Genomic DNA, 12,006 nt, shown 5'->3' with positions numbered 1-12,006 from the left:
AGACAGAGAAGACAGAATTGAGAATACGTGAGAGAACCAACACTGCAGACAGCAAGGCCAGCAAAGGAGGGGGAGAAGGTTCTCCAGGCACCGGGGAAGAGATACTTTTGCAGCTCATGATGAAGATCATGGTGAGGCAGGCTGTCTCCCTGTAACCTTCAGAGTTCCACAGGGGCTCAGAGATCCACCTCTAGACCCTGGGGGAGCCTCACATGAAAACAGGTGTATGCTTGGAAAAAGGTTGCGACTTTGTGACTCTGTGGGAAGCCCTGGAGCAGGCTCCTGGCAGAACCTGTGACACTGTGGCGAGAGGAGTCCGTGCTGCCTGGTTTCTTCGAAGGACTTGTGACCTCACAGAGAACCCACGCTGGAGCAGCTTTTTCTTGAAGAACTGTAAGCCATAGAAAAGGACCCACACTGGAGCAGTTTGTGAAGAACTGCAGCCTGTGGAAAGAACTCATGCTAAAGGAATTCATGGAAGACTGTCTTCTGTGTGAGGGACTCCAGGCTAGGGCAGGGGAAGGATTCCTCTTCCTGAGGAGGAAGTGGTGGCAGAAACAACACATGATGAACTGCCTGTAATCCCCATTCCCGTGTCACTGCTAGTTGTGGGGAAGGAAGTAATGAATCAGGAACAAAGTTCCATATGGGGAGGAAGATGGGTCAGGTGTTTTTAAGATCTGTTGTATTTTTCATTATCTTACTCTGATTTTGACTGGTAATAAGTCCAATTAACTTCTTCAGGTACCATCATAGCAATCAGTGAGTGATCTCTCCCTGCTCTTATATGAACTCATGAGCCTTTCATTACATTTTGTCTCCCCTACCCAGTTGCAGAGGGGAATGATACAGAAGCTTTGGTGGATGCTTGGCAGCCAAACATGTTAAACCATCACAGGAATCCACCCTGTCCTCTAGCCCCATCTTTCCTAGGGATAAAGCATTCATTCATGGCAATCAAGATTTTGGCTGCACCTCAAGCAGGACTTTTGGCAAGGCCTTGGCACCAGCACAATTCGTGCTCCGAGTGCTGTTCTGGTCCCACATGTGTACCATGCTCCTATTCACTCAGCAGGACTTCTCTCCCGTATGCATTCAGCGAGCATTTTACCCTCACACAATCCAAAAGCTGTGCCGCTCCTGCCTGAGGCAGCTGTCCCACACCATCCCTTCCAGCTTGCCTGGGTCCCTCACAGTTATGAGGGACTGACGACCTGTGAGGCCCCAGGCTGACCCCTCTCTCTGCAGAAGAGTCTTCCTGCTTCTTCAAAGCAAGACCCTGCTTTGTTCTCTTTCTCTGCCCTCCCCGCAGAGGGAGGGTGCTCTTTCCACTAACCACTTCAGGAAGAGTATGGCACAGTTTCCCTGCCTTCTTCTAGGGTCCATCAGTAAGTCACCACAGGTGACCACTGGGACAGTGACAGTGCCTGGTCAGTGACAATCCCTTGGCTGCTGTCTGGCCCCTTAACCCCATTGGGGCAGTGTTTGGGTTGTTCAGCGGCTGAAGGCCAGTGCAGGCATGGTAGTGGGGTGGCAGGATGTGGGGGGATACACTTTGGAGCCTTGGGAGTTTCTGCAGCTCTGAACTTCCCACCCTGGGGCACACTCCCTCAGGGAGCCCATGATGGACAGACTGTTCAGATATGACAGATTTTGCAGGGGGTAAAAGAATATTTCATAGCAAGGAACTGAGATATAAGGAGATTTTTTTCCTTTTCAGTTACAACTTTTATTTGCTGACTTCTCTTCCAGAAAATCTTCATTGCTATGTACAGCAAATGCATGCACCAGTATTTACATAATTTTCTATCATATTTTTTCAAAATTGCTATTCAGCTAGGATAAATATATGCAATCTTTATCATATCTGATACTGATGTTTAAAAATCCCTGCAGTGGAAACAAGGATGGATTGTACCAGCCAAGGCAGTACTAGTTTCATGTGCCCTATTAATAATTTCCTCAAGGGATATTCAGCTCCTGCTTCTGTCTACCTCACTGTCCCACAGTGACTGCAACAGTAGTAAAGCTCACTCAATGAGGATTTGCTGAAGAGTAAGGCTGGGTAAAATTAATTGCATTTATTAGAAATATTCTTATATTCATAGTGAGTCAAATACTGACTCAGCTTAAAATTTTGGCTGAATTAAGTCAGATTCTGCACTTTTTTTAGACAATAACTTCAAACTAATTTCTGAAACTATATATATGCATATTTGAGCCAGTAAATGCATTCCTAAGGAATCTTTGCTAGCGGTAGCTAAATACAAAGAAATTCTTCATATTATGTCACCAATCACATGCCAACAAATTGTGTTGGAACAACTGCAGTTTTATCCAGTTAGCTGCCTTTTAAAAAACTGAGTGTGAATTTCAGCTAGAAAGAGGCAACTTTTCACAAAGACATATTCATCAGGTAATCAGCTTTGTTGGATTCCAGCATCTGAATCCTGTGCCAGACAATGAGAGGAAACTCTAGCAGAGCTTCACTCTCTGTTCAGAATAGCACTGGGCAAGCTGTTCAAGACCAAGCACCCAGCTCTGTCAGCAGTCCTGAGCTTGTTTTTTCATTTTGCAGTTTGCATTCCTTGTTGTGCTTTGCTCAAATGCCATCTCTTTGGGGTTAGTATTGTCACAATGTGACCTGTCTGCAATATAAGCACAGTGGAGAGCTACACTTCACTAGGATTTCCAGGCAGAAGTAATCAACAGAAACGACATAAATGTAAGAAAGAGCCTAGATATAACCTTATTAATTTTCTTATTTTGAGGATATTTCAGTGTTGTAGGACAGATTAGATGCAATTTTTCCTTACACAATGATGAGGGTTCCTCTTTACACTTCACTTTCTTTATAATTCTAAGAGGATGTAGTTTAGAAGAGCATTAAGTGAATAAGGCTTTAGGTTTACACAGAACAGTATTATTCCTTTATCTAAACTAATTTCCTAAAAGGAGGTATAGATCATTGGATCTCATTTAGAGGCACAGAGAAGCTCAGATGATTTGCTGTCACATGCACAGTGACATTGGTTTGGGTTTCTTGGTGAGAAGAGTCCTTCAGTACTGATGTTGTTCAAATTGTATTATATAGTAAAAGATGATCCATTGTCAGTCAGAATTTCACTAGTCTGTCTTGAATGATAAGTATCAGAGTTTGTCCTTGAACTACGTTTATTGTCTTTCTTGTGTCTCTTGCACCATAGGTCCTTCATTAGCTTCACAAAATAACTTCTGAACTTCACTCCAATAAACGCATAGAGCACAGGGTTCACACAACAGTGTAAAAATGCTATGGCTTCAGTGGTGTATTTTGCATAAGCCATTATCTTGTCATTGTCACAAGATTTGTCAATTTTGCCCATGTTGACAGCTGTTATGAGAAGAACAATGTTATAAGGTACCTGGCAAACTAGGAAAACAGCTACAATTAATACAATCACACGAATAGCTTTGTTTCTTTTGGAATTCTGAGCTTGTTGTAAGGATTTGACAATGAAGGTGTAGCAAAAAACCATGAATATGAAAGGTATAAAAAATCCAAATGAAACTTGTAGCCATAGCAGCAACGATTTCAGCATTGTGCTTTCAGACATTCTGGCAGATCTGTGATCACAAATCTCTTTGGTTTCATTCATGGAGAAGCTGTAACTTTCACTGTACAGAAAAGAGGGACTAGAGATTAAAATTGATGATATCCACACAGCCAAACAAATGAGTTTACTATGTGCAAGAGTCCTTGCCCTGAGTTTAAAAGACTTTGTTGCCTGTACGATAGCAATGTACCGGTCCACACTGATAAAGACCAAAAGCAGCATGCCACAGCTGAAGTTGATTGCATAGATGCCTCTAGTCATTTTGCAAATTAAATCACCAAAAGTCCATTCATCAGCAGCGTAATTCACTGCCCACAGTGGAAGAGTAAGAACAAACAGTATGTCTGCTATGGCCATGTTGAAGAGGTACACATCAGTCATGGACTTAGCTCTTTCATATAAAGCGAAAGTGATCACCACAAAAATGTTACCAAAGAGGCCGATGATACAAATCAATGAATATGCAACTGGCAGAAATGCTTTTGTGAAGTTCCTGACTTCCAGCTTAGAACAAGGTGGCATGATCAGAGAAGCATAGTCTGCATAATAGGGGTAATCTGTGGATCGAGGGTCTGTCTGTCAAAAAGGAGAACACCAGTTAACACACAGATGTTAATCTTTAATCCCTGTATGGTAGAAACATGATAGATAACTGACCACACATTCCAATTACAAATGCATTTAACTCTACAGACAAGACTTGTAAGAACTATCTAGGAAATTTCATAAAATCATACTTAAAATGCGAATGTGGAAATAATCCTTTTGAATGTCCCAAAGGCCATATTTAAATGCATTGTGCAGAAAGGACAAGTCTGCTGTCACAGAAGAATCTACAGTGTAAAAGTCTGAATTTGAATTAGGGGTCTAGTCTTCCTTTACCATCACACAAGGCAAAAAGGCCTTTCTAGGATACTATGCATTTCATACTAATGTAGCTTGATTAAATCAAGCCCAAAAATGATTGCTTCTCTCTACTCAACTAGAGAGGCAATCTATGATAGCTAGTCTGAGACACATTCACCTGCATCCCAAACACCACACCTGTAGTGAAAATCCAATAAACAGTGTGCTTTGACAGCAAAGTCTGCTGTCAGAAGCATCTCTTCAGATTTTCACTCGTGAAATTACAGTGTTTGGATCTACAGTCTCAAGAAACTGGGTCTTACAGAGTCATTGCTTTATTGATATGCTAACATAGTTTATAAATTAGGTACTTACAAAATTCATTTTGGCAGTACACTTCTCAGAAAAATATGTCCAGAAGGATCTTAAAATATTTTCCCAAGTATTTCTGAAAACAAAATAAAGTAGATTGGACCAGAAAACCAGTGCAAAAAGTGTGAGCAAGTAGAAAAACAAAATTGGAAATAAAACCTGTTCAAAACACAACCTCATCACTGGAGCATGTTAAGAAATCACACATCTCTACAAAATGTAGTAGAAAATGTAGTTGTAGAAAATGAATAGTTTTTATCAGTATTATTAACAGCACAGACTTATATATTGAATGTTTATTCATAGGCTAATAAATTACATATGAGAATATGTGACCGCTACTTCACATTGATTTGCACACTAGAAATTAGAATAAATTAAATTTTATTTTGGGAGTTTCTGTATGACAATGGCAATCTGTGTATTGAGGAAAATATGGAAAAAATAAACAGCACTCCCTTAGTACACTTCATAAAAGTGATGCAACAATTTACCCTTTTTTTCCACTCTGACACTTTATCAGGGTCTCAGCGCTTTCAACGTAACATTATCTGTCCTTTTTATTACACTAGTGAAGTAATAGAAGAGCAACAGAACAGAACTTCTTATAGTGCAAAGGATAGTACACAATGTATGAACAGACCGAGCACTGATGTTTTGTCTCTGTTCAGTGCACAGACTTACTGTGCAGTGTTCAGTGTGCAGTTCCGACAGCACCCTATGAAAAAAATTTTTTTCTTTATCACTGTGATACCTAACTGTTTTACAGATTGGGTTTACTTAATTTGCACAACGCCCTGTGGTGAAGAAGTATTACCACCTTTATTTAAAAGGGAGAATCTGAGTCATTAGAGCTAAGTATCCACTTAAGATGATCAGTTTGAGACATGTATCCCTCTCAACATCACTTCTAAGAGTACTTAAAATTATGAAGGACTTCAGCTGGTAAAGGATTAAATTCATTGACTGATGGCATCCAGGATCATACTTCTGCAAAACAGATCACAGAGTCTAAAGTCACAGAAAATAAAATGGGGAACACACCATTGGTGACCATACACAGGAAGCTGGGCTTAAATAATTTGTTCAGCCTCACACAGGAGCTCATAGCCAGGAGATTTCATTCCTCAGACTCCCCTTGCAAGAGTTCAGCCCTTCTTTCCATTAACTGTTGTCAGAGAACCGCACCTATCAGCAAGGCAGTAATTTCAGGGACAGGATGACATGAGGTCCCATATTTGTCAAGGCTGTGAAGGACAGTTTTGTCTAGAGTTTTTCTGCTTTTTGCTGTGTTACAAATTGAGAAGAGCACATGGGTCAGCTTTAAGTCTACAAAACCAAAACCTTCTTGTTTGGGAATTACCTAATGTTGAAAATGAGAGAGAGAATTTGTAAAAATGGAGCAGATGAAGTCCAGATACAATGGGGAAATTGGGGGAGGGAAAGGACAGAACCCTCTCCAAAAGCATAATGAGGATGACTCATGTGGGGATGCTGGCTCATGACGGAGGGCTGCAGCTGGGTAAAGACCTGAACTCTACAATGTAGCAAAGGCATCACAGTTTATCTGGATTTCCTGCCCTTTAAAGAAATCTTTAACTATATCTCCGGCTTTGTCTGCTGGCTTTTCAAAGCTGATTTTTAGAAGATGCAGAAATATGACAGCCTGAAAGTGCTTGAACACCTTCTGAAGCAAATCTCAAACAACTTAAAGGTGTCTCTCAGAAGTGCAGAGATGTATAGGGCAAGCAGGAAAGTTATGCAATTAACCAGGGGCTGTGGTCCCTTAGCCCATCTTTGCACTATTTTAGTCACTGTCCACTGCTTTACACTTTCTGATCTCATCCAGCCACACACTTGAGACCTTGCTTGCTGTTTCTGTTACCCTTTGTACTTGGCAGCTACAGTAATTCTTCAGATGGACAGAATTAAAGGGGTACTTGTCTAGGTTATTATTTTAGAAACTGTTATTTTATCATTGAGAGAAAAATGCCATTCTGGGTGTCTGCCATTCATGTCTTTTTAAGACCTACATGGTTAAAACATACAAAGAGAGTCTGACAGCATATCTTCTATCTAAAAGTCATTCTTCATTCCACTCAGACAAAGTCACCCTGAAACATGAGCATAACATACAGAAGGAAGGTGGTTGGGTGAGGTCATTTAGAAGAAAGGGAGCCATGGGTATTTCCTACAGCCTGCAAGAATGGCTAAGAAGGGAGCTCTCTTCAGATGATCACTAAGAAAAGGCTCTCTAGTTTGCAGAAGAGCTCAGCAGAGATCATATGGGGAACAACAACTACTCATCGCAGGAGAGCTGCATATTCTCCCTGATCCTACAGGAATTCAAAAAGGCACCACCAGCCACACATTTATTCACAAAAATACTTCTACTGTCCAGCAGAAGCTTCCTGAGGATGGTCAATATGAGAGTTGTAGCAAAGGACTCAAAATGAAATCAGAATTGCAGAGATCAGATTTAGAACGATTTAAATCTCTTGAACTGACTTCCTTTTCTGAATCTGAAACAGCATTCGCAGAAGTTTTTAAAAAGATGCACTGGCTGCTGAGGAAGTTGAATCATAACTCTTGTAAACACAATGTACTTTTCAACTTAAATCTTTCTAACAGTGTTTCAGTAGGCACCTTTATAATTTATAATCTGAATATTTACATCTTTATTTAGCATTAATGTATTAGGTAAATATAAAAATAATTTTTCAGATATATATATATATAAGGTGGTGTGTCCTAACATTGGTTATGTCCTACATATGGGTAGTACATGTCTCTGCATGTGCACTCAAAAACACCTATGTTCTGAATATTAAATATATAAGCCTTGAATTTTTGAGCTTAGTATTTTTTCCACTTTATCCACATCATCACATTTCTTTTCACCATGAAAGCAGTGTGCAAGTATTCAAACATAAGACTAAACTGCAATCTTAAGAGCAAATATACTATTTGAATTATACAAACAAAACACAATGAATAAATACAGACCTGGACAGAATTCTATGAAGAAAATAATTCAGTCATTAATTACTTTTAAGAGTAGTCCATCCTTGTAAGTAGAATCCCACTTACATGTTCAGTTTAATATATTTGCCAGACATATACACGGATTATAGATTACCTGTTTTATTTTAGTACTTACCCGATTTGAAAATAGTCTGAAGGCCAGATGAAAGAGAATGTGTGATTCTTTTGGCTTCCTCAAGCACATTTACCATCAGCCTCAACAAGAGTACACTCTAATTTAGAAAACAAGAAATAACAGCATTAGTTAAAGGTACAGAGATAGATTGAAATAACCACCACTTCCTTCTCACAAGCAACAGCAATAACCTGGTTTTTCATGTAAAGAAAAATGTTGCTGTGCTGAAAATATTCAAGCTGGAGGCAAATATGTTATTAATTTATTTATTAGTCTTCCTATGTAATGACATTATTCTTAAAATGATCAAGCTAGAATCAGAATCATAATAAGCAGGGTGTTAATTATCATTTTGCTCAGAAATGTCCTTATGATGGTTTTGCAAAGGGTGCACTTAATGTCGTGCAGATGAGTAGTTTCAAGATCAATCATTTAAATCAACAAGTCTGCTTAGACTAAAACTGTGAAATGAGATGAGTAATAATTACCAAATTGATTAGCAGCTGTTTTAGAAGAAAAAAAGTAGTAATCTGTTATATGTCAGGGTGCATACAACCCAAATGTTTGTCCAGATCTGCAAACACAAAATGTGCAAATGCAGGTAGATAAGTAAAAGGTGGTTGCATTTGCCTGTTTGGCACAAGCATTTACCATTCATGTTTATGCTGTTCAAGTCTGTTGCTAAGTTAGTTGGAACTAATTTTAATTTAATTTCATGGTTCCTGAATTTTAAAACCTAGAAATGTTTCTTTTCCAGACCTGGGTTTGAACACAACTTAGATGTTTGCATTAGCAGGAAGGGGGAAAAAAAAGAAAATAAAAAGGTAAAATGGCATAAATACAGACAGCCTTGTAAAATTCTAAGATATGATTATATTAATAGAGCACTGGACCTAAAGAAATGCAGGACGACAGATGTTCTGCTCACTCACTTTTTTCCTAAACAGAGCATATCACAGTAGCAGTGGCTCCCTACCAGCTTAATTTTGGTGCGCCTTTCCCCTGACCACACCCAGTGAATGGAACAAAATACTGCCTGCTGTCAAAAGGAGAACTGGTACATTTAAAACACCATGTTGTAATGGTTCATAATATCTAAGCAGGCACATGTCATTTTCTCAATGGCCCATTTTCACAGGATCCAAGACTTCAGCTATTACCAAATACATGTGCATGGAGCAGCATAGAGATACCTGAAAGCCCTGAAATGAGTATTGTTTTACCAAAATGTGCACGCATATGTGGTGAAAGCATGTTTTGATTGTTATTGCTGAGCAGCAATCTTCACTGTTTGTTGCATACAAAGCAAAAAAGTGTGAAATCTATCTGTGACTCAAACAATTTCATCAGGGTCACTATAAGATTAATTTGGCCTCCTTATCACTGTTTGGACTAAACCACTCCCTGCCATCACAGATCAGGAGCAGGTTGTTATTAAATCCGTAACATAGCTAAGCACTTGAAAATGGTTTTATAAAGCCTGGTAACATGGAGGAAAGAAGATGTGGGAGTTTCAGTGCAGAGACAAAGAGGTCAAGACAGCAGTCCTTGTGAATCCCACAAGACATCCTTAATCACAATATAGACGTACTCCCCACTCTTTACTTATAATTTTATAGTTCATAACAATTTCCATCATTAAAACTTCCCAGGTTTTCAGGCCATCCTTTGAACTTTTCCTGAAAGGGGCTTTGACTTTCCTTTTAACTGCATTTTTGTGCTGGTTTGCTAACTTGTTATTTGCATGTCAAATTGCAATAATGGAAATCTTTAAATTAACTTGAGGTTTGGAAGGTACTTTCTGGACCTTCTTAGAAAGAAAACACAAGCTTCATTTTGAAATCTCCTATCCCTCAAGTGCTGCAAGGCACAGTACATTTACTCCTGTTAAACTGATGTGCATATACTCTTTGTAGTAACATAGCTATATATAGCAGCCTCAATCCTGTTTACAGAAAACTCACTTTCTGTAAGACCTGTGTGAAGAAAACCAGATTCCTGTTCACAGTCTCTGACAGTTCGAAACAAGGGCTCAAACCCTGTTAAAAGTAGCAAATTCAGAGTAGGAACACATTTTGTTGGTAGCGTAATTTGCTGACATGTCATTGTGGGATATTTCATTGAAACATTTCTTGTGTTTCTTTCTCATAAATTGGGGAGTGAAGAGATGGATCTCTACAACCTTTGTGCATTGTCTTCATTGCACAAAGACAATTGTAACACATGGCACTCATAATTATAATGACTAACAGAAGCAGAAAATCCCTCTCCATTACAAAACCATCTATGACTTCAAATCACCAAGTCTGTCATGATTGTAATACATATTCAGACAAGCACTTCTAGTAACAGCTTCCAACATCTCTCTCAGACAACAACTTACCTTTGGAATACCAAGATTAGCCTGTGAGGAAACTGAATATTACCAACATATTTTCATGGAATGAAAGTCATCAAAATATACATCAGATTTTTAATGCTTAATTAAAGATAAATCAGAGGCTGATCCTTTACAAAAACTGTTGCTCACTTTGTTCCATTATCAGGTGTTTTCTAATTTAAATGTATCTTGTGCTTTTAGTCTGTAATGTTTTCAATATCCAGCATAAATAACAATACTTCAGAAGCTGAAGAATTCACTGTTTAATGAATTCCAAATTTACCACAAGGTACCTAGTCCAACTTACCTTTTCAACACTGCTTCTTTCAATCAGTCAGCCTTCTTTACAGGTGCTTTTTGCTTTACCTTCACACAGTGTCAAGTGGAAAGACTTCGCTCTTTTCAACACAACTATTTGTTAATCTGTGTGTTAGCTATTTTTGGTTCATATGTTACAGCTCTGAAAGGAAATCTGCTCTTGCTTAGCTAATATGGTAATTGTGGTTTTTCAAATCTCACCACATGTTAGTTTTCTGCCACCAGTAATTAAGGAGAGAAAATATTTAAAGATAGGGAAAGCTAAGCCATTTTCTGAGTTGCTCCAGAATCCACAAGTTTCTTCTGAAATGACACAGTATGTCATCTTTTTTAATTCTAAAAGAAAGGCAGCATGCACACCCATGCTCTTCCAACCTGATATCATGTTCTTTCAGTTAAATTTAGATCAGTCTAATCTAATTAAAAAACCTAGCCATCAGCTGAAGTTCTAGTCTCTTCATTATTCTTTTGGACTATAAAATGTAAATTATGTATTTGCATTCAAGTTGTTTATGTTACATATTTAATTTTTCTAATTTAATAATGATCATCCTACATTGTCAATATATATTTTTTCGGCATTAATTCTATGCAAATTTCCTTCTTTTGTTTTCATCTAGTTTTTCACTTCTTGTCAAACATTTTTGCTGGTTTTGGTATTTCTGCATTTAGTTTTTTGTTCTCCCTGTTTCTTCCTCTTTCTTTGTTCGGCTTTTCTAGATTTCTCTTACTCCTATCTCTTGTTGTCTTTATAATTTCTCTTCAGCATTACATTTTGTAATTCCCCTCACTTCCTTCCCCTTTGATCATTTTTGTTCCCCTTCTACCTCACTCCCATCTGCTCCCATTATCCCCCTTGCCAGATGCAGCCCTCCTCTCACACTATGAGGCATCAGTGACTGATATACATCTTGCACTGACCAGCATCCACCAATATTTTTATCACTTGGTCACCTCTGTCAAGCTAGTCAGGGAAGACAGAGCCATCCTAACGGCCTTCTACAGGGTTTGTTTTTTTTTCACTGGAGCAACTAGGGTTCAGGGATTAAATGGGTAGCATTGTAAACAGAGCACTTGGGAAGGAGCTTGCACAGTCAGCCCTTAGGGCTCACCTCCAGCCCAGGGTATGACTGCATGTGTCAGGTATCACAATCCATCACTTTTCTTCCACCAATGCACTCGATATTTGTCTTGAAAATGAAGTCAGGCTGAAAAAAAAATCTGATGGGAAAGAGTTTACTAGTCATGGTAAGATGTGATTTCTTGTCAGACTAAACATGGAATTTCTGAAGGAGGAGCACAGTCATTCTCAGAGCACTCCTCTGCTTCACTGC

At 38.8% G+C, this 12,006-nt stretch overlaps 1 protein-coding gene across 1 annotated transcript; it reads right to left on the bottom strand.

Annotated features, from left to right (window-relative positions):
* Positions 1–1,742: 1,742 nt before the first annotated feature.
* CCR6 (C-C motif chemokine receptor 6) lies at positions 1,743–10,749 on the bottom strand. The gene is made up of 4 exons (XM_039707299.1): positions 10,662–10,749; positions 7,975–8,071; positions 4,818–4,890; positions 1,743–4,172 (listed from the first exon to the last, which is right to left on the bottom strand). Exons 3-4 carry the CDS (start codon positions 4,824–4,826, stop codon positions 3,087–3,089), a joined length of 1,095 nt encoding a protein of 364 aa, XP_039563233.1. The 5' UTR covers positions 4,827–4,890; positions 7,975–8,071; positions 10,662–10,749; the 3' UTR covers positions 1,743–3,086.
* Between the last annotated feature and the right edge of the window lie 1,257 nt (positions 10,750–12,006).

Source organism: Passer montanus, unplaced genomic scaffold, assembly GCF_014805655.1.
Source record: "Passer montanus isolate IOZ18808 unplaced genomic scaffold, ASM1480565v1 scaffold2, whole genome shotgun sequence".
Classification (NCBI taxonomy): Eukaryota; Metazoa; Chordata; class Aves; order Passeriformes; family Passeridae; genus Passer; species Passer montanus.
Note: the sequence above shows the minus strand (reverse complement) of the source record. Positions and strands in the feature narration are given on the sequence as shown.